The sequence below is a fragment of the Aspergillus alliaceus genome (assembly GCF_009176365.1).
Source record: "Aspergillus alliaceus strain CBS 536.65 unplaced genomic scaffold BDW43scaffold_11, whole genome shotgun sequence".
In the NCBI taxonomy this organism is placed as follows: domain Eukaryota; kingdom Fungi; phylum Ascomycota; class Eurotiomycetes; order Eurotiales; family Aspergillaceae; genus Aspergillus; species Aspergillus alliaceus.
The window spans coordinates 23,496-47,073 of NW_022474694.1; the positions used below are offsets into that span (position 1 = coordinate 23,496).

A 23,578-nucleotide genomic window follows, 5' to 3' on the forward strand; every position below is an offset into this window, starting at 1 on the left:
AACTGATAACGTAAGATTGACAAGCAGTTCAACATCCACAACCTCTTGAGTCCAAGTGGCTTCAATGAGTCCTACGTAATTCGGACTAACTCTCCACATTTCCGGAATGAGTGGGGTCCGGGGAGGGAAAAGGGCGAAAGGGAAAAAAAAATAAAAAAAAATAAAAAAAAAAAAGGAAAGAAAGAAACGTAGAAGAAAAGAGAGTGCATTATGTCATACATTCCTGTGCTAAAATACTCTTAATCAGACTAGAAGGGTGCTTGCTGAAGCTTCTTTTCAATCGTGCTGCAGTGAGGCCCACCTCCAGGGTAGCACTGTGCTTCTCTTTCAATGTAACTCTCCAGTTGACGAACCTGGAGAGCTATAATTATCTTTCTTGGTGAAGGACTTACGCGGTGGCAGTGGGGGTCGGACGGGACTCTCAGCGTATCATAGCCGCATTGGGGCACGGATCCAATTTTTTTTCTACATTGGCTCGCTGAATTAGCAAGAACAAAAACCCCTGACTCCACGATCGACAGGGAAAGACAGGGTCCAAAAGGTGTAGCAGAGTCGAGTTGATTCTTTCTTGTCTGGCTCACTGTAACCTCAACCCTAGTCAGGTGACCCCGGGATGCTCCCCGTGCGGCAAGAAAGAGAGCGCGCGCGCGAGAGAGCCCGGCAAGGTTAAGGAACGGGAAAAGAGAACCAGAGGAAAAACAAGACTTTTCTTGGGCGAGACGTCCAAAGCGACTTCTCCATCATGATTGGCCCCGTTTCACCAGGGCCGATCTGCCAAGGCAGCGTGGAGACCATTTGATAGGGAGTTAGTCAGGACAAGATGGGGCCATGGCACGGGTCACTTAAATTAAGCCTTGCGGGATGCACTTTGCCCTCTGCAATCTCTCTCTCTCTCTCTCTCACTCTCCCACTCTCTCTCAGCTTTCGATGTTGCGATTACTGCGTCCGATCTCCACTGGAACGTAAACCTCAACGAGAGAATGCACCTTCTCACCAGCCGACAGCTATGGGCCACCTCGATATGTCTCCTTTTCCACGCCCAGACGGCTTTGTCCGACTTGGGCATTGTGGCCAATGATGACGGTATGCCGCTTTGCTTCCCCCCCCCCCCCCCCCCCCCCCCCCCCCCCTCTCCTCCAGAATATTATATCGCGGTCGCAAAATGCCCCCACGGACGCTCCACCGTTACAACTTCGCTAATGCGCGACACTAGCCTCATTAAAAAAGGGCGCTCAGGAAATCATCCCTCCGATGATGGAGTTCTACAAACAGAATCAGACCGAAGGAATCCCCGGGAAGCTGACCGACACATGGTATATCGCCGGCAGCATGTTCATGACGTTAATCCAATACTGGCAAGCCACGGGCGACGATTCGCAAAACGCGGTGGTGTCGCATGATTTGATGTTCCAAGCGGGCGAAAACTATGACTTCTTCTCCGCGAATTATAGTCAATGGCTGGTATGTCGCCCTCATGAGACCCTTGCCTCTCACGCTGACCGTCACGTGGTTAGGGTAACGATGATCAAATGTTCTGGGGCCTGGCGGCCATCACTGCATCCGAAGCTGGCTTCCCCGAGAGGGAAGGGAAACCCTCCTGGACCTCCCTGGCACGTGCGGTATTCAACGAGCAGGTTGAGCGCTGGGACGGTCAGACCTGTGGAGGTGGTATACGCTGGCAGGTCTGGCCGTACCAAGCTGGGTATCAGTTGAAGAATGCGATTTCCAACGGCGGTCTGTTCGAATTGGCGGCGCGGTTGGCGCGGTTTACCAAGAACGACACCTATACCGAGTGGGCGGAGAAGATCTGGGACTGGTCGGCCAAATCGGGATTGATGGACGTCAACAAGTGGACAATCAACGACTCGGTCAACAACGACGATCAGTGTAAGAGCCCGGACAATCTCCAGTGGACCTACAACTATGGCACCTACTTATCCGGAGCGGCCTTCTTGTACAACTACGTAAGTATCTACTCCGGCCGCCTGTTCAAAGGAAGATCTCTCCTAGGTCCACCCCCGCTAACAGTCTATGTAGACGAACGGCGACGAGAAATGGCTGAAGCGCGTTAACGGTCTGCTCGGGACGACCCTCAAGGTTTTCTTCCCGGAGAAGTATGGTGGCAACACCATGTCCGAGGTTGCCTGTGAGCCCATCATGTCCTGCGACAGAAACCAAATCTGTTTCAAAGGTTATCTGTCCATGTGGCTGGCCTTCACCTCCATTCTCGTGCCGTCCACCAAGGACCAGATCGTGCCCAAGCTACAGGGCTCGGTGGAGTCCATCTCCAAGATGTGTAACGGCCAGTCCGATGGCCAGAGCAATCTCTGCGGTCTCACTTGGGGAGCCAACAAATTTGACGGAGTCAAGGGCCTTGAAGCCCAAATGTCGGCCCTGGGCGGCGTCACGGCTAATCTGATGCTGTCCGCAACGGACTCCCCCAACACGATTGACACGAACCCCGATGCGAAAGAGCACAATGTCCCGTCATCGGGGGGGGATAAGAAACCCAATGAGCCAAAACCGATCACGACCGCGGATCGTGCGGGCGCCTGGATCCTCATGGTGATCATGATCGCCGCAATCACGGGCGCAGTCGGCTGGCTGGTTAAGCCGTAGGCATTCCAGCAGGTGAAGGGCCCAAGGGTGGCCGGATTGTATGTATATAATGTTCTTATTTTTCATGGTGTTGCTAGGGCGACGGTTGGGTTCTGTACATCCTTGGGCATTGATTGTCCCTTTTTTTCTCCGCTGTTCCTTTCTTGTCTTTCTTTTTTTCCCTTCTTCTTTGTTTTCTTTCCGTTTCTCTGTTTCTTTTTAGGGCACTGATTGCCATACACTAACCACTACATACTGGCCCGCTGTGTGTCTGCGGCATGCGAAATGAACCAAGTCTCGACACAAAGAACGAATTTCTATCTTGAAACCCTTAATAACAAAAGAGTTTATGGACCAGATATATACGCATCCCATCCTTATAAATCATACGAGCTAAGAAGACCGTACATGAACAGGGAAGTCATACCTTCTCAGCGCCCTCGTACAGCCTTCCTCTTAAAGTAATACTGCAACCCCAGCGCGACCGTTAAAACCCACGAAGCGCCCGCCAGGATACAAATCGCCGTCAGACCATGCAAATACTTGGGTTTATCCGACGTACGGAAGATCTGCGACCCAGAGATACCGGCACAATTGGCCGCCATAATGATCAACCTATCATCTTCATTAGCCAAGGATGAACCCAGAAAAAGTACGAGGGGAATAGGGTTGAGGGAGACACATACGCCATGGAGACGCTCCGTTCCTGGGGCGTTTTACAGTAAACCGACAACCAGCCGATATTCAAGACGCTATTCCATTCCCATGGTTAGCATCGTTGAAAGGCGGGGGAGAGGGATAGCAGAAATGGACGCACTGCATGCTAGCATAAGAGACATTAGCGACGGTGATAACGCCATATTTATGCCATTTGGACGAGGAATATGGTGTGGTCCTGAGACAGGCATACGAGATCACGTTCCAGGTGATGGCCAAGAGGACGAAGGGGCCTCTATGGCCGAGCCGGTCTCTATTCGAACAATTAGTTCCTGGCCTTCCACCTTACGCGAGAGAGAGAGAGAGAGAGAGAGAAAAAAAAGCCATACGCGAAATAAGACAACCCCAAGCACCAAGCCATGGCACAGTAAACGGGCACCGAAGCTAACGCGTTTGCGCGCACGGCGCTGAATCCAAACGACTTGATCATGCTCGGCGTATACTGCGTAAGACCCTGAAAGGCTGACATGGCGACCAGGGTAATGAAAAAGTGTTGGATGGTGGTCGGTTGGCGTACGGTTTTCCAGATATCCTTCGCTGTGATCTTGATGTGGCCACGGGCTTTGTGCGGGTCGTCGTGGAGAACTCGGTTGCGGATGATGTGGGATTCGCGGGGAGTGAAGTAGCTCCAGCGCTTGAGACTGATGATGGCGTAGCCATTGCCTGCAGATGGTGGGATGAGGAGGGTGAAGAGGATGCCAGCGAAGATTGTTATCAGGCCTTCGACTATGGCATTGTTAGGGAGGAGGGTTTTCAATGGAAATGGCCCTCTATCTTCGAACCGGGAATTATACGTACCAAGGAAAATCCATTGCCAGCCGGAGAGTCCGCATCTACCTGATAATTTCAAAAGACCGGCCGATATAAGACTTGATGTTGCAGCTGCAAACATCTGTCCGAAGAAGAAGAGAGTGGTACGGGAACTGGTTTCTCCTTTCTTATACCATGTCGACAGATAGTATAGAGCACCTAGTCATGTCAATTCATGAGCGATCTAGCGGTGTCTAGTGTGTACTGAATAGAGACCCCTACCCGGAATGAATCCCCCCTCTAGAAGCCCCAACAATAACCGCGTCGCTAGAAAAGCAGGATAGCTCTGCACGAACGCCTGGAACGTCGCGACAAGACCCCAGGCGAACAGCTGTATCGAAAGCCAAACCTGCGGCCCGATCCGCTGGAGGACAATATTTGATGGGATCTCTGTGATCACAATACCTGCAGAGAGCAGCTGCGTGCCAATATTGATTTGGTTGGTTGTTATACCCAGATCCTCGGTGATGGTGGACGTGAGGGCTGCGCTGATGTTTCCACGGTCAACCTGAAGCGCGAAGAAGGCGAGACCGAGGATTGGGAGGAGAATGAAGTCAATCCTGCGTTTGAGGTATGGTGGTTTAGTTATTCAATGGCCTCTTGGACAAGCTCTCTGTATAGAGTATCAAGTTGAAGATGCGATTGCTCACTTTCGGCGCAGCGCATTCTCCTCCCTATCATCCCAATCTTTGACAATCTCTTCGTCCAAGGATTCCTGGTCCGTAGATATTTCACTTAAGATATTCTTCTCTTGTGGTAGTTCGTTACCAATCGATGGATGGTGATCAAGTGAGGAGGCCATCATGGCATCAATACCGGAGAACAATTAGGGTACTGTTGTGATCTTACTACTTCTAGCAGCTCCACAGGGGCAACTTTTATCTGGTCTCATTCTCGTATGGGATTCTCCGGTCGGCAGTTCCACGATATTTATATTTTTACTTCCTTTATCTAGGACAGGAACGTTGTGTCTGGACTAGTTTTATCCACGCTATGCTGCGAGACTGGGGCTTGATGGCGCAATCAAAGCTATCTACGCGTCAATGCCAAACAACGTCTTTCTCTGGACGCTCTAACACAGTCTAAGTCCAGCCAAGAGAATTTAGATCCAGATAAAAAAACAAACAGGCAATAGAATGCTCGAAGCACTTCGCTTAAAATTCCGTTCGGCATGGTGATTGGTTCAGATAGACGCAGCGTAAGTCTTGTAGTGGAAGTTGAATTACGTTAATTAATTGTGTTCATTGGATGCTTTACAGAACCACTGCAGCTTTCCTAAAAGGAATGCATATTGCCAAAGGCACCTAGAAATCATGATACATCTGAGATAAGGTTGGAACTATGTATGAAATCTTATTAGAGCTAATATGGCGATCTTTGTACTGTACGTGCAACATGTATATCCAGGGAACATAACAATGCATAAGAACCGGGGAAAAAAAAAAAAAAAAGTAACATCCTAGTTCTGACCAAATCTGTCCAAGTTCATGACTTTAGTCCAAGCAGCAACAAAGTCTTTCACGAACTTCTCTTCGCCGTCACTGCTGCCATACACTTCGGCGATGGCCCGTAGTTCGGCATGAGAGCCAAACACAAGATCAGCCCGCGTAGCAGTCCATTTCTTGGAGCCGGTTTTACGGTCGATACCCTCGTAGATGTCATTGCCATGACCGCATGACTTCCATGAGGTGTTCATGTCCAGGAGATTGACGAAGAAATCATTCGTTAGGCGACCTGGTCTGGCTGTGAACACACCATGAGCGGAACCATCGTAGTTAGCATTCAGAGCGCGCAGACCACCGACTAGGACCGTCATTTCAGGCGCGGATAAGGTGAGCAACTGCGCCTTGTCAACCAGGTAGTGTTCAACTCGCACCCGAGCAGTGGATGTGCCGTAGTTCCGGAATCCATCCGCCACGGGCTCCATTTGGTTGAAAGATTCAACATCTGTCTGATCCTGTGAGGCATCCATGCGCCCTGGAGTGAAGGGCACAGTGATCACATGGCCGGCATCACTGGCAGCTTTCTCTACGGCCACGCAGCCGGCGAGTACGATGAGGTCCGCTAAGGATACTCGCTTTTCGCCTCCCTGAGCACGGTTGAAGCGGTTTTGAATGTCTTCCAATGCAGACAAGGTTTCCTCAAGCCATGGCTGGTCATTCACTTCCCAATGGCGCTGTGGGGCAAGGCGAATGCGCGCACCATTGGCGCCACCGCGCTTGTCACTGCCCCGGAAAGTGGATGCGGATGCCCAAGCGGTTGAGATAAGCTTGGAGGAATCCACCCCGGTCCCAATGATGCTCCGCTTAAGTACAGTAACATCAGCATCATCAATCAACTGATGATTGATTGCCGGAATCGGATCCTGCCAGATGAAGTCTTCAGCTGGGACCTCCGGACCGATGTAGCAGGCACGCGGCCCCATGTCCCGATGTGTCAGCTTAAACCAGGCCCGAGCGAAGGCATCTGCGAACTGCTCTGGATTTTCCAGAAAGCGGCGCGAGATCTTTTCGTAAGCGGGGTCGAATCGCAATGATAGATCAGTGGTAAGCATCTGTGGCCGGTGCTTCTTGGACGGATCGTACGCATCCGGGATGAAGGCATCTGCATCCTTGGCTACCCACTGGTTCGCACCGGCAGGACTCTTGGTCAGTACCCATTCAAATCGAAATAGGTACTCGAGGAAGTTCAAGCTCCACTGAGTAGGGGTCTTCGTCCAGGTCACTTCTAGACCGCTGGTGATGGTATGTGCGCCTTTGCCGGAGCCGTAGCTGTTTTGCCAGCCCAACCCCTGTGCCTCTAGATCAGTGGCCTCCGGTTCGCTGCCGACGTGGTCCGAAGACGCCGCACCATGAGTCTTGCCGAACGTGTGACCACCAGCAATCAGCGCAACTGTTTCCTCATCGTTCATTGCCATGCGACCAAATGTGACGCGAATGTCTCGGGCGGCAGCGACTGGGTCGGGGTTACCATCAGGGCCTTCTGGGTTCACGTAGATTAAGCCCATATGAGCGGCCGCGAGCGGCTTTTCAAGTTGGCGAGAATGAATGTCACGATGGGGTTCTTCATCGGCAACGACAGTGCCATGCTTAGCGGACCCGGCAAAGCCATGGGAATAGCGCACATCGTTCCCCAACCATGTCGTCTCACCACCCCAGTAAACAGACTCGTCCGCCTCCCAAGTATCCTTACGGCCACCGGAAAAGCCGATTGTCTTGAAGCCCATTGACTCCAACGCCACGTTTCCAGTTAGGATCATTAGATCGGCCCAGGATATCTTGTTGCCATACTTCTGCTTGATCGGCCACAGCAGGCGGCGGGCTTTGTCGAGACTCACGTTGTCCGGCCAGCTGTTGAGCGGTGCGAACCGTTGTTGGCCTTGCCCGCCGCCGCCTCGACCGTCGAAGGTGCGATATGTGCCTGCACTGTGCCAGGCCATGCGGATGAAGAGGCCGCCATAATGACCGAAATCTGCTGGCCACCAGTCCTGTGAATCTGTCATCAGGTCTCGCAAATCCTTCTTGAGACCAGCATAGTCCAGACTGTTGAATGCAGCGACATAATCAAAGTCTGGATCTAGCGGGTTCGAGGCTGCCGTGTGCTGGCGGAGGATGTTCAACTTCAACTGATCCGGCCACCAGTCGCGATTCTGAGTGCCACTGCCAGCAACGTTGGGCTTTGGACCTTGCCTGTGGAAGGGACACTTCTCTGCCATAATGGATGCAAGTGAAGGGCGTTCTGTGGTGGGTTGAACTTGAACTTGTTCGTTGGATAGAAACAAAGTTGTGATTAATGTACTTGTCTCATGGCATAGCAGCAGACTGGCGATGATCAACCCCGCCTTTTATATTATTCATTCAGGATCACGCGCACACCCTCATTAGTAACGCGTACTACTCCATGAGACGTCGATGTCCGAGCGTAAGCGGGGTGAATTGTACAAGGTTCTCGACCATGCATGATTATGCGCCGTGGAAGGAAACCCACCATTCATCGCTCTATGAATAGTAAGCACTCAGGCGACGTCATCTGTCGTACCATCAGAAGGAAGATTAAGCTATCTGGCAGTATACTAGAACAATAGCCAGATTGAAAATCGCCTAGACCAGGCGAATTGACATAACAAGAGAACACGATTAACTTGGAGGGAGCTCTGAAGGAGAATGATCTGTAATAGCCCCATGTATGTACGATCTAGATGGCTTAGATAAGAACGATTTGAATATCAATTGCCGGTTGTCGACTTGAAAGGCTAGAACTGTAAGTTGGACATTAGGAAGCAACTTGGGTCTCGAATCGAATTTTAATAAGCAGTACCTGACTTTCCATTCCAATGGATCTGGGGTATGGATTTCGCCGAATTAGGAAAAACTAACCGTTTCAAGGCCATCGATTAGTAAAGCCCGAGGAAAGACCCTAAAATGACTCCAGTGTCGCAACGCGAACTACAAAAAGACAGAGGATATTGAATCTCGTGGAGGCCTAGAACTGCATGTAGTGATACAATAGCTTGATTCGTCGTCTCTGACATGATTCAGGCACGTGCATGAAAATTACGTTGAAGATATGGATGCAGCATGCCAACACTAGAACTGGCGTCCAACTTCCACCGAGGAGTTCTTGCGCAGATGATGATTTGGGATCATACACATAATCTTGAGGTTAAGAGTTGGCCTCAAGTGGTTCGATTACCTAACTGAGATTTTCTGCCATCCTATAGTAAGAGAACCATATCTCCTGGGAATTTGAGTTATGGAGGCGAGTCATTACTGGACTTTTAGGGCATGGGCCTTGTTCGCCGGGGTATGGGTGGGCAGTGGTAGAATTCAATGTTATGGCTTGAAGGATGTTCATGAACTCGGAAATACTCTCGAGGGCGTTGCTTAGGAATTGGAATTTTTTGCATCCTCATCGACCAAGCTATCCGTACACAACATACTAGTCATTAGTCATGATTGTGATTGACGGTGTCGAATTCAATCCATCTACCTGTGTACCTCTGAATTGTGTCGACGTTCTTACCGTTTGTTGCTTTCCCGTGGAGTGGATAGGATATCTGGGATGACTTTAACTGTAACTATTGTGACCGAAGCCCTCTTCGCCCCTTGAGCCGCAATATGATTGTACGTACAGTGATTCATCTCCACATATGTACTTTCCATTGCTTTCCCACCAGGCAAGGTTGTCAGAGCTGGCTTCAGGAATTTAACTGGTAACCATTATGTCCACATCGTATGATCGAGGTAAGTTGAAAGAGGTATTATTGGTAGCTCCTAGAGCTTCTAATCTCTTTCCAAGCAACTCTCTCAGAGTCAGATCACGTAGCCGCCGTTGCGGCCTGGTTATCTTAATAAAGTGTCGAATATTTGGAAAGTAGCAATCCCAGAAAGCAAATTCACAACATTATTGTGAAGCATTCCTATTGAACACCAGATGTCGTGGTCCCGCAAATACTGTCGCATGGACACGTTTCTAAGAACGCATTGCGAGACTTCACTAAAGGCTTTCAGGAGCATCTGCAAGGGCATATTTTTTGGTGTTTTCGTTGATGCTTCGAAGCTCATCTAGGAGCTTCATCTATTTCCTCTAGTATAAATTATCTTGATGGTTTTTTAGACAGATTACTCTGCGTAAGGAGCAAGAGAAGGGTTACGGAATGACTGAGGACAAAAAGGGAGGGGACCCAGGGCAGAAGACCAGCAAGTTGAGAAGTTATACATGTCCATGCTTTTATGATCATACAATAGTCTCTATACTCCGTATGATGATTTTATTCCCTACGGAGAGTAGTTGGAAAGCGCATATTATCATTTTGAAATAGAACCACACTAAGTTTGTGGATTTGGTGGCGGATATGGCGGGCTAGAATCTGTCATGGAAACGAAACGCGCGCTTCTCTCGGCCTAATGAAGGGGTTATCGTGCCTTCTGCCATTTTAAGAGGACAGTGCCCAGTCTTTCACGTAAAAAGAAAAAGATTCTGCTGTAATCCTTCGATGTTTGGGACATGTCATGTGAATATCTCGTGATACTGGAGCCCTGCAAATTGTCGCAGCCTCGGCATACTGCATTATCTCCGTAATCTTACTACCATTTTGTGGCTCAGTCCAGAGAAAAATACTCCTAGCGAAACTCTGCCGTGTCTGAATACTAACCCTAAGGGGAATCTGCTGAGGCGGTAGTGTTTGCGGCTAGAAGACGTTGAGAATGAAAGGTTAACGGAAAAAGAACCGCCTAAAAGAGGTATTTGATCGACAGGGCAAAAGGGAAAAGGAGAAAAGCATCTGCAAGGTTTGTGTCTTCGCTTCCCAAATTCCCTAGTGCTGTTATCTATACGATTCGTTCCAGTTGAGCTATCAGTATGATACAGAGACATATTGCCTTCCTCATTCAGAATTAGGAGTCAACACCCAACCGTTTTCATTAGACGAAAGAGAAAAGGAAAAAAAAAAACCTCTAGTGGAGAAAAACTGGAAGGCGGCCGTAGATTGGTTCTCATCATACCATGGATCCACATCAGTGGCTGGATCGTCAAATAGTCCCGCTGCTAAACAGTCTGTATTATCAGGGGAATTAGACTTATGGGAAGGTTGGTTTCCAAAAGGTATCCCTCAAGGGTTCCATACCTTTTCTGGAAGATTTAGGAGACAGGGGCTCATAGACCAATGGCGATGCTGGGATTTATGTAACTTAGGGCTTTATTTTAATTCTAATTTTATTTTTTATCTTTGGTTCTTTATTTCTGACAGAGCTTAGTTTTTTATTTTTTATTTTTTGAGCAGCTAGTCTTCACTCCTTTGTCCCTTTTTTATTTTTAAACAGAGGGGTTCAGACATTTTTCGTAGCTGTTGCTCTATATCGAGTGTGAGCGTGCGACAGCCATGGCCGAGTTACACAACAGAAAAGCCGGGAAGGTATGCGCTCATCTTGGATCTGACCCCAGAAATGAAGAGTGCTCAATGCGAGGGAACAGGAAAAACAGATGCGAGTCATTGCTGACACTCAAGTCTCATAGGCTGACGAAAAAGACACCACTCCTACCTTGAAAGAGCTCAAGGATGCAATCCCCAAGGAGTGCTTCGAATCCTCGACCGTAACATCCCTCTTGTACCTGGCTCGTGATGTCCTGTATTGCATCATTCTGACAGTCGCCGCCTTCCAAATCCACCTAATCCCCTCATTACCGCTTCGTGCCCTCGCCTGGATCACTTATGGCTTCTTCCAGGGCTGCGTCGGTACTGGACTATGGATTCTCGCACACGAATGCGGTCACGGAGCCTTCTCTCCTAACCAGAAACTGAATGACTTCGTTGGATGGGCTGCGCATTCCTTCCTAATGGTGCCCTACTTCTCCTGGAAGATCACCCACGCACGCCACCACCGCTACACCGGCCACATGGAGAAGGATACCGTGTACGTGCCGTGGACAGAGGAGGACCTAGCCAAGAAGAAGAACATGCGTATTGAAAAAATTAAGCATCTCGCGGAGGAGACTCCGATTGTGTCTTTTGTGCAGCTGATCGGCCAGCAGCTGTTCGGATGGCAAATCTATCTGCTCCTGAATGCCACCGCCGGCTCGAAGAGCTTGCCCGATGGAGCAGGAAAATTTGGACCTGCCAACCATTTCAATCCTCTTGGTCCCCTCTTTACGGGCTCGCAACGGATCTCGATTGCGCTGTCTGATCTGGGACTGTTGATCATGGCCTCCATTCTGTACTATGCGTCCACTCAGATTGGCGTGTGGAACGTCGTTCTGCTGTACTTTATTCCTTACCTCTGGGTTCACCACTGGCTGAGTATGTCTCTCTCCGCTTCCCCGCCATGTATTATCTTTGTAAAGCTAACATGGCACTTCAGTCGCTATTACCTACCTACAACACACTCACCCCGAACTCCCGCATTATACCGCCGAAGCCTGGACTTACACTAAGGGCGCTCTAGCTACCGTCGACCGTACAATTGGCTTCATCGGTCGCCATTTCTTCCACGAAATTATCGACTACCACGTTGTCCACCATCTATTCAGCCGCATTCCTTTCTACAAGGCCGAAGAAGCAACCTGGGCCATCCAGCCTCTGCTGGGTGAGAAATATGTCGAGCAGAAGGATGAGAGCTTCCTGTACTCACTGATGATGACCTTCCGGAAGTGCATATACGTGTCGGCGAGCTCTCAGCCCGGCGTTTTGCATTTTGTTAGGGCTGAGGAAAGCCAATAAAAGGCTTAAGGGTCCCTGGAGGGCTCTATTACTTACAAGGAGTGAAGCCCTGACAGCGGGAGAAAATGAATTGATTTAGAATATTGAGGTGTAACATAATCCACGGCCGAGCCGGCAGTTTTCATGCATCCTCGAGAAACCTAAAGCTTTTCAACCATAAAACCAGACCCGATTGACCTAACTCTTCAAGACGTATAAAGCTATTTACTAGGTAAATCCCTTATAGTTTGTCCAACTATCCCACAGCCACTGCAGCGTTGCGAAGCTCGACGTCGAGGCAAAAGTGGAGGTTCCTCATCCTGCTCATTAAGCTGCGTATCAAGCTGCTGAAAGTGATGTTCACCTTCCTGTACCATTAAAAGCCTATTATTTTCTATTATAGCACGTCTTCCAGCTTTTTTCTTATATTTCCACTTATTCTCAGCTCGTAAAGCCTTAATTTCTTGCTGTAAAAGAAGGTTGGTATGCATCGCTATTTGCCCAGCTTTTGCGAGATGTTGAATATGAGCAATTGGGCTGCTAGAAAGCTACCGTTTTGCGCTAAGACTATTCTGTAGACTGCGGATCTTTTGATCTAGCTGATGGGTATTTCCAGGAGTTTGAAAAGCAGAGGAAATTGGGCCTTTGACTAGTGGTGGTGTTGGCGTACGTAGTTGAGATGTAAGCATGGAAAGAACGGCTCTTGATCAAATAGCCTAAAACACTATATTTGCTAAAGTAAAGACCTTAGCGCGTGCTTTTAAATATGGAGATAAAAAGTCCTCTTCATCAATATGATCGTTCCTAGCAACCATACATTCTTCTAGAAGCTTGCCGTAAAGGCTCTGTCGCCTGCTCTAGTGATGGTAGTTGCACAAACAGAGATATCAGAAGAAAGTTGGTCAAAAGCCTGGCGCATTTCGAGCCACATCTTATGTCCAGATTATCTTTGGCCAAGACATCCTCGCGAGAAGTCCCTATGCCCAGTTGCAACATACGGCTCAATGGAAGTATTCGGTTTTTCTGGGCGGTTGATCTCAACAGGGCGACGTATGGTCGTGCTACAGGAAATTGAACGGTGAAATGTTGTATGAGTACATTGCACTGCTGGTGGCCATCTTGCCGGTGACTTCACGAGGGTCCTTGCGTTTGGTATAGATGTTCACTGTCCGGAGCTGATTTCAAAGCTCAATCATGAAATAGTTAGAGAGAGAAGCAGACTCCTAGACACTCAGTCGATATTGGAAACAGGCCATGGCTTTGTCTCTAACAACTGGGGTAACATCGATTTCGGCCGACCTCGGGTATCCTCCTACTTTCACGTCTGTTATCTAAATCCCAGTGGGTATTACCAATGTAGTGTTAAGAAAAACATGCGTTCCGGTGTCTAGAAATGCTTCTATCATCGGCTTTACGGGGGAAAACGGATGATCCAGCTCAGACGATGTTCGCTCATTCGAAACCACGAACACTTCAACAGCATATGGATCTCTGCAGACCTTATTGAGACCGACATGGGATGGCTCAGTATTTGACAAGTATGTGGGGAAATAATCCTAATGGCGCTTGAAATGTAAAGGCCATTGAGCTCCAGTAATGGATACTACAAGTGTCATGATTTCACTAACGATATTGGTCTACTCGTGTCCTGCTAGTGACAAGTATCATAACGATGGGTCAGATTCTGATTTATGAAAGCTCAGAGTATAAGTGTAATCTAGTATAGCGCAGAGAATATATCATGGGCAATAATTAAATAACACGAAGATGCTCCAACCTGATTCTATATCCTGTCCACGTGACTCTGCTATCGATAACTGGTTCTTATCGATAAGGAGGCCAGACCGTCGGCCCTGAACGGTCATCCAATCAGAAGGAGGGTATTGGGACTCCACTTGCAGCAAAAAGTCCGACTTTCAATTTTCACTCCGGATTATCTCCGCAAAACAATCCAGCACAAGGGCGCCATTCTTTCTTTTTTTTCTCGTTTTCTGGTTTGGCCGTTTACTTGTTTCTTTTCCAATGCAGCAAACGGAGTGAAAAATATCATAAATACACCTTTTCTTGTCCAGAAATGCAAAACATCGCACATAAGCCGGGAGATTCTGCCCAAGGTTCACTCACGTCGCCACTCCCGACTAATGCAAAACCCCATGTCTCGTCTTTAGGATCGTGGTCTCATTTGATCGCTGGCGCGTGAGTAATTTTGAATGATTTATGCTGTGACTTGTGTACTAACCACCCGTCCCGATACAGCACAGGTGGAATGGTCACAGCGATTCTCACAAGCCCACTCGATGTCCTACGAACTAGGTATGATACGATCCTCGGATACCTTCTACTTCCTGATTAGTGCCAGTAAATTAATCAAGGTCACCATGAGTGCAGGTTGCAAACAGACTATTATCGAACCCAGGGAGCTCAAATTCGCCCGGTTCCCGCACAGCCCCATCTGCGCCCATCATTTTATCGCACCTCCATTCTTCATTTCCGCGACACATTCGACATTCTCTTCTCCATTCATCGCGTAGAAGGATGGCGAGGTCTTTTCAAGGGCCTCGGACCCAGTCTGACTGGTGTTGTTCCGGCCAGCGCGGTGAAATTCTACACCTACGGAAACTGCAAACGGATTCTACCGGAGATCATAGGATGTGAGAAGGACTCATCCCTCGTACATGCTATGTCTGCTGCATGTGCTGGAATCGCCACCGGTTCGGCCACGAATCCCATCTGGGTGGTCAAGACGCGACTCCAGCTCGATAAGGCTGGGGCCCGGCGATACAAGAACAGCCTGGACTGCGCCAGACAGGTCATACAGCAGGAGGGACCGAAAGGTCTTTATCGGGGTCTCTCTGCGAGTTTCCTCGGTACGATTGAGACGACACTGCACCTTGCGATGTATGAGAAGTTTAAGGGAATGATCTCAAAGAGAATTGACCTGGATGATAAAAGCGGTGATACGAGTGGGTTTGTTCAGGGCCTTGCTATGAGTGGAGCTTCGGGTTTGTCGAAGTTCATCGCGTGTTTGATTGCATACCCTCATGAGGTAAGCTTCTAAGCTATTGCCTTGGATGAGAATCTTTTTTCTAACCCGTCGTAGGTCATCAGAACAAGGTTACGACAGGCTCCCATGGCGGACGGTCGCCAGAAGTATACCGGGATCGTCCAGTGTGCGCGGTTGATGCTGAAAGAGGAGGGCGCGGCGGCATTGTATGGCGGTTTGACGGCGCATCTTCTTCGGACCGTTCCTTCTGCTGCTCTCACAATTGGTACCTATGAGCTGGTCCTCAAGGTCCTGGAGCGTCGGTAGGCTCGTGTTTGATTGAGGTCCAGGCCTCCAAGTTTCCCGTCTCATGTATTATAGATGTATGATAGACCAGGTGCAACGATACCTTGTAATATAATAACGACACTAGATATAAAAAGCCCAATATCAGAGACCCTTCGGCGTAGTAAATCAGCCAACATTCGTCCCTGTTGTGTGAATAGCTCTGGCACAAGTCGTTAGCCCTAATCGACGTGAGATACAAGACCAACTACCATATACTGAGGGATCATTCGAACACAACCACACATACGTTGGAAACCATCAGACTCGCATCTCTTCACTATGACCATATTCAGCCAGTCAAGTTTGATCTTTCACCGGAGGGGTATTGCAGCACGCCAGCCCCTCATCTGCATGGTCTTAGAGAACGAGGCATTCCGGGTACGTCATACTACTCTTGGGGTAGGGATCTCCACGAATCAACTAACTCTAGTCAGATACAGCATATTGGAGGGGAAGACAAGAGGTATGGTATAGGAGGGGTAGACCATGTCTGATGCGCGACACAAGACCGAGGTTATCCGATTGATCGTCATTGGACTGCAAGTTCTCCTTCCGAGTACCTGTTATAATGGTGCAATGAAGCGTATTGCCAGGATACTCGACATTTACTGTTACCCTGTCTAATTTCTCTTCAATTACCCTCATCATCACACATCATGGCCACTCAAACGGAGTCGGTAGTGGAAGTACCAATAACCAAATCCACCAAGCCACTAGAAAAATACATTCATCCGCCTGAGTCAAAGCAAGACTGTGAGGAGCCCAGTGCTCGGTCAGAAAAAGTATAAAATACTAAAACGCAACAGTGAAATATGCAGACCTGGTCACAATCGACCTGTCCGAGTTTGATCGTCCCGGTGGGAAAGAGAAGCTGGCAGCGCAGTTGAAAGACGCTGCCCACGAAGTTGGTAAAAAGGAACCTCCTCTCCCATCCCACCCTGAACTGGCTGACATAAAACCGAATAGGCTTCTTCTACGTGGCCAATTTTGGTCTCACCCAGGAACAGATCGACCGGCAATTCGCCATCGCAAAAGAATTCTTCTCGCTTCCGGAGGAAGAACGACGCAGTTTCCGCGCCCCCCTGGAAGAAGGAATCTACAATGGCTACCGACCCCTCGGCTCGATCGAGATTCTCCCCGGGCTCCGTGACAATATCGAATTCTACAACATCATGAAGTTCCTCCCCCAATACGACCGAAGTCACCCAGACGTAGTGCGACGCTACTGGGAGGAAATCGAGAAGTTCCACCGTCACTGCCACGAACACATCGCTTACAAGCTCTTCCGGCTCCTTGCAATCATCCTAGAGCTACCAGAAGAGCAGCTCGTAGATGGACATCGCTACGAGGCAGAGTGCGACAGCGGTCTCCGCTACATGTGCTACCGAGCCCGTACACCAGAGGAGAATGAGAAATACAAGCATCTCTATTCCCGCGGACACACCGACAACGGGACCATCACCTTTGTATTTCAGCAGCCTGTGTCCGCCCTCCAGGTCAAGAAATACGATGATTCAGAATGGGAATATCTCGCGATCCGCCCGGGAACGCTGGCGGTGAATATCGCGGATATCATGACCATGTTGTCGAATGGGTGGTTGAAGAGCGGCGTGCACCGCGTGATTGTTCCCCCTGAGGATCAGCAGCACCACGATCGGCTCGGGATACTGTACTTTGTGCGGCCGAGCGATCGCTTGCAGCTGAAGAGTGTGGATAGTCCGCTACTTCGGAGGGAGGGGTATCATAAGGATACTACGGACATTGATATTCCAGCACCCGAATGGACTAGGGCGAGAATCAAGAAGAATTGGACTAGGTCACCCACTGATCTAACTGAGAATGTCACCATGGGCGGTTTTAAGGCAAAGGTATTCTATGAGTGATGGACCCGTGCCTAAGCATTTCCTTAGCTACGATGCTCAGTTCTTCCATGAATCCATTCGTACTAGCTATGTTGTGCAAGTCAGGAAAATCTCCCCGTAGAGCTACTTAGGGAAATTACTCGACACTCGATTTGCAAACTATCGTCGATAGTTCATTCTGTGCCGTGACGTGGCAAAAGCACAGAAAAAGTGCAGCGGAGATCATCTCACGTCTAGGATTTCTCCATTAGGTGGGGAATTGTTTCCACGATGCGCAGTATAAACGCTGCAAATCTTGCTTTGCTCATGCAGATCAAGTGGGAACGTTCGTATGAGCGCAGGATCCACCCCAAAGTCATGCAGCACACTAATTGCCAACTTATAGCCGGGAAGGCCGCGGGACTAATGAGATAGGAAGGACCACGCAGCGAAATTATTGGCGAGTCAGTTAAATGAGATTGATCAGCGCTTTGTCCTCATGTTTCCATAATCCAAGGATCTCCGCAGCATCATATTCTTCCGGTTAGGGTTTCAGTTTGATTTCTCAGGTCATGCAGCTAAATATTAGAAAGAGGAGCCTGCATGAACAAGAAGAGGGGTAAACAGAAAGGAGCAGCGAGTAACTCATATACTTAATAACCCATGGTGAGGCACTTCTTGTCATGCAGTAAAGTAAACCATCCGCCCCAGCATCTCCAACCAAACGCTATAATTTATTCGTTCTCGTCCGCCACGCCAATGCAGACGCACGGAGCATCTCATTCGTAAGGATCATGACCCCCTCATCAGCACCAATCCCAGGCTTGGAGAGAAGAAAACCAGGCTTCGTGGCCAAGGCAACATGCGCGGTAACCCGGGCAGAAATATCAGTCTCATTGGCCGACCCTCCGAGGCAGCAGCCTATACCCTTCTCCTGGCAGTAAAGCACTGCATCAATGCTATTGTGTATTCCTCCGAGATCAGGCATCTTGATCTGCACGTAATCAACAGCCCCCGCGTCCGCAAATTCCCGCATATCTTCTAGAGTGTTGCACCATTCGTCTGCGACAATCTGAACACGGAGGGATCGCTTTCGTAGAAGCTGTCGGAGACTCGCTAGTTGTCGGATCTGCTCGTGCTTAGTGGGTGCAATGATTGGGGACTCGATAAGTAGACCGTACGGCTGAGCGGATCGCTCCAGCCGGCCAAGGAAAGATGCTAGATCTTCATTGTCGGAGAACAGATCACCGATCGTTCCGTAAACATCAAAATGGAGACGGGGGTGGTATCCAGTGGTTCCCCTATTCTGAACGCGCTCAGATACTGTCCTGATATAGTCTATCAAGGTACTGCCATTGGGCCCTATATCGTGGACATGGACGAAGGAGGCATGGGGAAGCATCGGAACTCTTTTCATAATCATCCGGTCCAGCTGCAGATAGTCATTCCGGTGACAAGAGGCCAGGATGTCAATGGGATGACGTGACAGTGTAGTCCCCCACTCTCGAGATATAATCTCGGCCATCGTGCAACGATGTACCAACGCGGTAGCCGCAAGTAGCGCCTGCGTAATCCCATATCTAACGGCCGAATGCAACTTAGTACATTTTAGCTCAGGCCACGGACCGTCTATCTTTACTGCATTCTGCCGGAATCCAGTGACATCACATCCAAGGAGCCGGGGTTTGACGATAGATTCTAAGATAGGAAGATGCTCTTCGGCGATGAAAAGGGGGTCCCGCGACGCAGCCCCGGAAAAGATAACATCGGCGCAGTCACCAACTGCTACTGCTCCATCCGGAAGGTGTATCAAGATGGAGATAGCATGGCCAGCCTGCACGACACTTTTGAACCCAGGTGTTTGAGGGGGGATGTTGTCTATTAGTGGATCGTACGTTGGACTTTGTCGAACAGCTTGTAGGTCTTTCACGAAGTATCCAGAAAGACAGACAACGAATTGTATGTCGGACGGGTACATGTTTGCTTGTCAATATTGGTAACAGATTGCTTCAGAATTTAGTATATTATTAGGTTGGTACATATATACCTCCAGAGGAAAGTAAACCCCCACAACAGTAGTATCTCAGACCGTGCGGGTCGCCTCTCGCCTGGGAGAAGCTGTGCGTGGAGATATGATCGGCATCTAGGTCCATATACTTTAGATTGTCCTCCATCGGGAGTTAAGGCTGTTTACTACTCGTATCCAACAATAATGTCTAGCTCACAGGTGTAAAGTATGTTCGCTCCAACTGTTGAGCTACAAACAACATCACTAACGGTGTTTCAAAATATAAGGTACCTGATAGTTCAGGATCTTTCGTAGAAAGATTGAAGAAAGCTGAGCTTTTCGCATGCTCTCACATTGTTGGAGCTAAATATCGAACTAGATACCTTGTGCTTGATGTAACATGGCAACGCTCGACTAGTCCTAGTTGTTCTGGCAAAGACTGTTGAAAATTGTTCTATCTAGATTGTAAAAGGTTTGATAGAGACAGCCAGAAACACTGTCCTTGAGAATGAGGTGGCAGTTGAAAGTATTTTTATTTAAGTGGATACCGAGATAATGGGGGATCTAAAAAAGAAAATAAAAAGAATGACCGACGCAGGATTCGAACCTGCAATCTCTTGATCCGTAGTCAAGCGCCTTACCATTGGGCCAGCCGGCCAACTGTTGAGATTATTTGTAATAATTTGACAATATATTCCAAATTGTATCTCAGCAATCTTTTTAACTTTGCATGGAAAGGTAACACATCTACAGAGTCTTCAATGGTCATTGGCTTACCATCCAGCGATTTCTAGCTATTTATTGCCCTAGTTCCTTTGTGTAGCTTAGGTTACGGCTTTAGAGCGTTTATTCGACATGAATTCGTGATAGTTATGAATGAACTCAATGTTTTGGTTTATTATATATATCCCCACGAAGACATATATGTAATTGGGAGCTGAGGCCCTAAGCTGGCATGCATTACTCTCAATTCACCGTGGGGAGATATAGCTTACCTCAATACCTATCAGTTAACTATCAAATACAGCGACCTATAAGATACGCTCGAAGCCTGGTGCGCTCTTGCAAGCTACGGAATGCCAAGCTTTGAATACGAATTTCTAAAGACGCCGAGCGATTTGGAACTAGAAGGAATACTAGGAATTAATAATGTTTGATTTGAAATCAGTTTTGAGTCACAGTAGTTTGGATAGAATGAGGGCATTGGATATGTTGTACTGAGGGGGTCTCTATATATAAGGGCTGTTATGGTGGTCTACTATCAGCCTCTCCACAGAACCAGGATAAGCACCAACCTCTGTCTATCACAATGCCTAAGCAAATCAGCATCTTTGGCCTCGGAGCCATGGGCAGGGCCCTTGCAGAAAAGTATCTCGACCATGACTACGAAACAACTGTGTGGAATCGAACAACCGCTAAGGCTAGTCCGCTCGTCGAAAAAGGTGCCAAGCTAGCGTCCACCATATCAGATGGTCTCAGCGCTAGTGACCTCATCCTGTTCTGCCTCCTTGACAATCATGCAGTGGAAGGGACTCTTCGAGATACGTCTCACATATTGCCCGGCAAAACCATCGTCAACCTCACCAATGGTACACCCAACCAAGCCCGCAAACTTGCAGATCTGGTCACCTCTCACGGAGCACGGTACATCCACGGCGGTATCATGGCAGTTCCTGCCATGGTTGGGTCTCCGCACGCAGTTCTTTTCTATAGTGGAGGATCTCTTGAACTGTTCCAAAACATTGAAAGCCACCTGTCTCTCCTCGGAACTGGAAAATATCTTGGGCTAGATGCCGGATCTGCCTCCTTACATGACTTGGCTCTGCTATCGGGCATGTACGGTCTTTTTTCAGGGTTCCTCCATGCAACTGCTCTGATCAAGTCCGAGAAGGGCAATACCGCTACGGGTCTGTTGCCACTTTTGACCCCTTGGCTGTCGGCAATGATGGGTTATCTTGGTTCCATCGCGAACCAGATTGATCAGGGAGGTTACGCCACGCAAGGGTCTAATTTGGTGATGCAACTGGCCGGTGTGGAAAATATTATCGCAGCTGGGGAGGAACAAGGAGTCTCATCGCAGACAATTCTTCCGATGAAAGCCTTGATGGAGAAGGCAGTGGGTGAGGGACATGGGCCCGAGGATCTATCTGCGTTAATAGAATTTTTCGAGCTGAAGAAGGGTTCGAGTTAGGGAGTCACTGTCAAAATAAAGCCATGCTTAAGCTCCTTTCATTATCAATATCACCACAATCTGGCATCATGTAGCAACCGAATCCTTCAATTTATTTTACCGTGTAATTTCGAAACTCTTTACCAATGTTGGCAAGCGGGTCCCTCCAAGATCTGGCAATCGTGAAAAGCGGGAATATGAACTTCGAAGGATGAAACCGCGGACGAACCAGAGAAATTCAGGCGTTGGGCCAAGATATGGGGTAAATGTATGTATGGCCAAGAAGAGATCTGCATTGAAGGATGATGTTGATCGGTTGTGGCTCAGCCCTATCTCTGATAGCTAGTATACCTCTGATGTGATATTGAAAATGTACAATGTTTGCATGACTGGCGTTGTCATAGACTGAATAGTTCATTGAGTTCTTTATACACACTGTGGGCATATCCTGGCCTATAATGCAAACTTAACGAGGTGGTCAATTCTGATGATGATTAACTGGAAAGGTCATTGAGAGCTATTGAAACACTACCACAAGTTCAAACATAGAATAGCTAGGTACTAAGACTGTAAGCCTCTGAGCACCCTTTGAATAAATGTTAATGCATTATCTAGCAAGATTGCCATAAGATACGCACTGATGCTGTCTCACTCAAGCTCGACGGCACACTACTAATGCACCTTCAACAACGCCAATCCACCATCAAGGGCCACTTCCGAGCCTGTTGTAAAAGTCGCCTCAAACGCTAAGAAGATGACGGCGCGCGCGACCTCACTTGGCTCGCCGATCCTACCCAGAGGAGTAGTCTGCACACCCTGGTTCTCAAATTCCCGCAGATCATCATTCGAAGCACCGGCAACGCCCATGGTTGGGGTCTTCACGAAGCCAGGGGAAACCGCGTTAACCCGGATCTTCCGACCAACTAGTTCTGCAGCCAGGGTCTGCACAAAGGACTGGACAGCGGCTTTTGAAGCCGAGTACGTCGCCATGCCGGGGATACCGACCCGGTTGGCGACTGAGGTAGTGAACACGATGGAGCCACCATCTCTAAGAAGAGGGGACAGTTTCTGAGCAACGAAGAAGGCACCGAACACGTTGGTGTCGAATGTTCGACGGAAAGAGTCTTCTGACACGACATCGAACGGTTCTAAAGCTGCATATCCAGCGTTGATAAAGAGCAGGTCAATATTTTGTCCCGTGCCGAAGTAGGATTCGACTTTCTGAACAAGAGCGGAGATGGCTATAGTTGAAGTGATGTCGCAGGATACAACATCGGCCTTTTCTTTCAGCTGCTGCTTTGCTGCTTCAATGGGTCCAAGGCTCCGACCAGTGACGAGGACCTTTGCACCCCCATCGACCAGAAGCTGAGAGGTTGACAGACCGATACCGTGGCTTCCACCGATGATGACTGCGTTCTTGCCCGTGTACGATGCCATTTTCAAATATTGGCTGGAGGGGTGTTGGAAGAGGTAAAAATTGGAATCTTTGTTTGTGTTAAGGATTTAACAAAGTGTTGTTGGTGATGGCTGGGATAGTTTCCTTGATAGCGCTACATTTTCAAAGCCTGGTCACAAAACCGTTTATATAGCCATTGAAATTAACGATATCTCGTATTCTGAAGTATAGGAAGTCGTGAATATGGACTATGAAGGACATCGTACGTGGTAGTTGGTGAGTGATGGGCCTCGTACTTTTGCTTGGCATGTACCACTGACGACCTTGGCTGCCATTAGAACTACCATGTTATTAATAATCATGATTATAAATATAGGGTTTGGCTGTTTTGATGCCAAAGTTGACTTGACTCACATCGTGATGGTGGATACGATAGAAGACTTATATTCATAAGCAGCTTCGTTGTACTTCTATATAACGCGCGAAAGCAACAATATTGTCCAGACATTGGTC

At 48.5% G+C, this 23,578-nt stretch overlaps 9 protein-coding genes and 1 non-coding gene across 10 annotated transcripts; 5 read left to right on the forward strand and 5 right to left on the reverse strand.

The window, feature by feature from the left end:
* The first annotated feature begins 893 nt into the window (after positions 1-893).
* BDW43DRAFT_23552 (glycoside hydrolase family 76 protein) lies at positions 894-2,751 on the forward strand. The gene is made up of 4 exons (XM_032039590.1): positions 894-1,083; positions 1,214-1,461; positions 1,515-1,964; positions 2,038-2,751. Exons 1-4 carry the CDS (start codon positions 981-983, stop codon positions 2,617-2,619), a joined length of 1,383 nt encoding a protein of 460 aa, XP_031902418.1. The 5' UTR covers positions 894-980; the 3' UTR covers positions 2,620-2,751.
* Positions 2,752-3,029: 278 nt separating this feature from the next.
* On the reverse strand, positions 3,030-4,927 carry BDW43DRAFT_308919 (major facilitator superfamily domain-containing protein; the record flags this gene model as incomplete). The annotated part of the gene is made up of 7 exons (XM_032046601.1): positions 3,030-3,213; positions 3,285-3,350; positions 3,416-3,568; positions 3,645-4,041; positions 4,114-4,284; positions 4,348-4,685; positions 4,776-4,927. The coding sequence occupies 7 exons, from the start codon at positions 4,925-4,927 to the stop codon at positions 3,030-3,032; spliced, it is 1,461 nt and encodes a 486-aa protein (XP_031902419.1).
* A 657-nt stretch (positions 4,928-5,584) lies between these two features.
* On the reverse strand, positions 5,585-7,860 carry BDW43DRAFT_318036 (catalase/peroxidase; the record flags this gene model as incomplete). Its single annotated transcript, XM_032048632.1, has 1 exon — positions 5,585-7,860. Exon 1 carries the CDS (start codon positions 7,838-7,840, stop codon positions 5,585-5,587), a length of 2,256 nt encoding a protein of 751 aa, XP_031902420.1. The 5' UTR covers positions 7,841-7,860.
* Positions 7,861-10,913: 3,053 nt separating this feature from the next.
* On the forward strand, positions 10,914-12,634 carry BDW43DRAFT_269218 (oleate delta-12 desaturase). Its single transcript, XM_032041195.1, has 3 exons — positions 10,914-11,038; positions 11,140-11,920; positions 11,982-12,634. The coding sequence occupies exons 1-3, from the start codon at positions 11,006-11,008 to the stop codon at positions 12,338-12,340; spliced, it is 1,173 nt and encodes a 390-aa protein (XP_031902421.1). The 5' UTR covers positions 10,914-11,005; the 3' UTR covers positions 12,341-12,634.
* Positions 12,635-14,263: 1,629 nt separating this feature from the next.
* On the forward strand, positions 14,264-15,758 carry BDW43DRAFT_269221 (mitochondrial carrier domain-containing protein). The gene is made up of 4 exons (XM_032041196.1): positions 14,264-14,515; positions 14,576-14,632; positions 14,708-15,365; positions 15,420-15,758. Exons 1-4 carry the CDS (start codon positions 14,394-14,396, stop codon positions 15,627-15,629), a joined length of 1,047 nt encoding a protein of 348 aa, XP_031902422.1. The 5' UTR covers positions 14,264-14,393; the 3' UTR covers positions 15,630-15,758.
* A 548-nt stretch (positions 15,759-16,306) lies between these two features.
* On the forward strand, positions 16,307-17,533 carry BDW43DRAFT_308923 (putative oxidoreductase, 2OG-Fe(II) oxygenase family; the record flags this gene model as incomplete). Its single annotated transcript, XM_032046602.1, has 3 exons — positions 16,307-16,403; positions 16,457-16,558; positions 16,617-17,533. The coding sequence occupies 3 exons, from the start codon at positions 16,307-16,309 to the stop codon at positions 17,531-17,533; spliced, it is 1,116 nt and encodes a 371-aa protein (XP_031902423.1).
* A 685-nt stretch (positions 17,534-18,218) lies between these two features.
* Positions 18,219-19,665, reverse strand: BDW43DRAFT_308924 (putative methylaspartate ammonia-lyase; the record flags this gene model as incomplete). Its single annotated transcript, XM_032046603.1, has 2 exons — positions 18,219-19,474; positions 19,539-19,665. The coding sequence occupies 2 exons, from the start codon at positions 19,663-19,665 to the stop codon at positions 18,219-18,221; spliced, it is 1,383 nt and encodes a 460-aa protein (XP_031902424.1).
* Positions 19,666-20,085: 420 nt separating this feature from the next.
* BDW43DRAFT_t72 lies at positions 20,086-20,157 on the reverse strand. Its single transcript has one exon. It is a non-coding gene; the product is annotated as a tRNA-Arg (tRNA).
* Positions 20,158-20,686: 529 nt separating this feature from the next.
* Positions 20,687-21,750, forward strand: BDW43DRAFT_23608 (NAD(P)-dependent oxidoreductase). The gene has a single exon (XM_032039600.1). The coding sequence runs from the start codon at positions 20,809-20,811 to the stop codon at positions 21,688-21,690; it is 882 nt and encodes a 293-aa protein (XP_031902425.1). The 5' UTR covers positions 20,687-20,808; the 3' UTR covers positions 21,691-21,750.
* A 591-nt stretch (positions 21,751-22,341) lies between these two features.
* BDW43DRAFT_308926 (putative short chain dehydrogenase) lies at positions 22,342-23,400 on the reverse strand (the record flags this gene model as incomplete). Its single annotated transcript, XM_032046604.1, has 2 exons — positions 22,342-23,153; positions 23,379-23,400. The coding sequence occupies 2 exons, from the start codon at positions 23,398-23,400 to the stop codon at positions 22,342-22,344; spliced, it is 834 nt and encodes a 277-aa protein (XP_031902426.1).
* Positions 23,401-23,578: the final 178 nt, after the last annotated feature.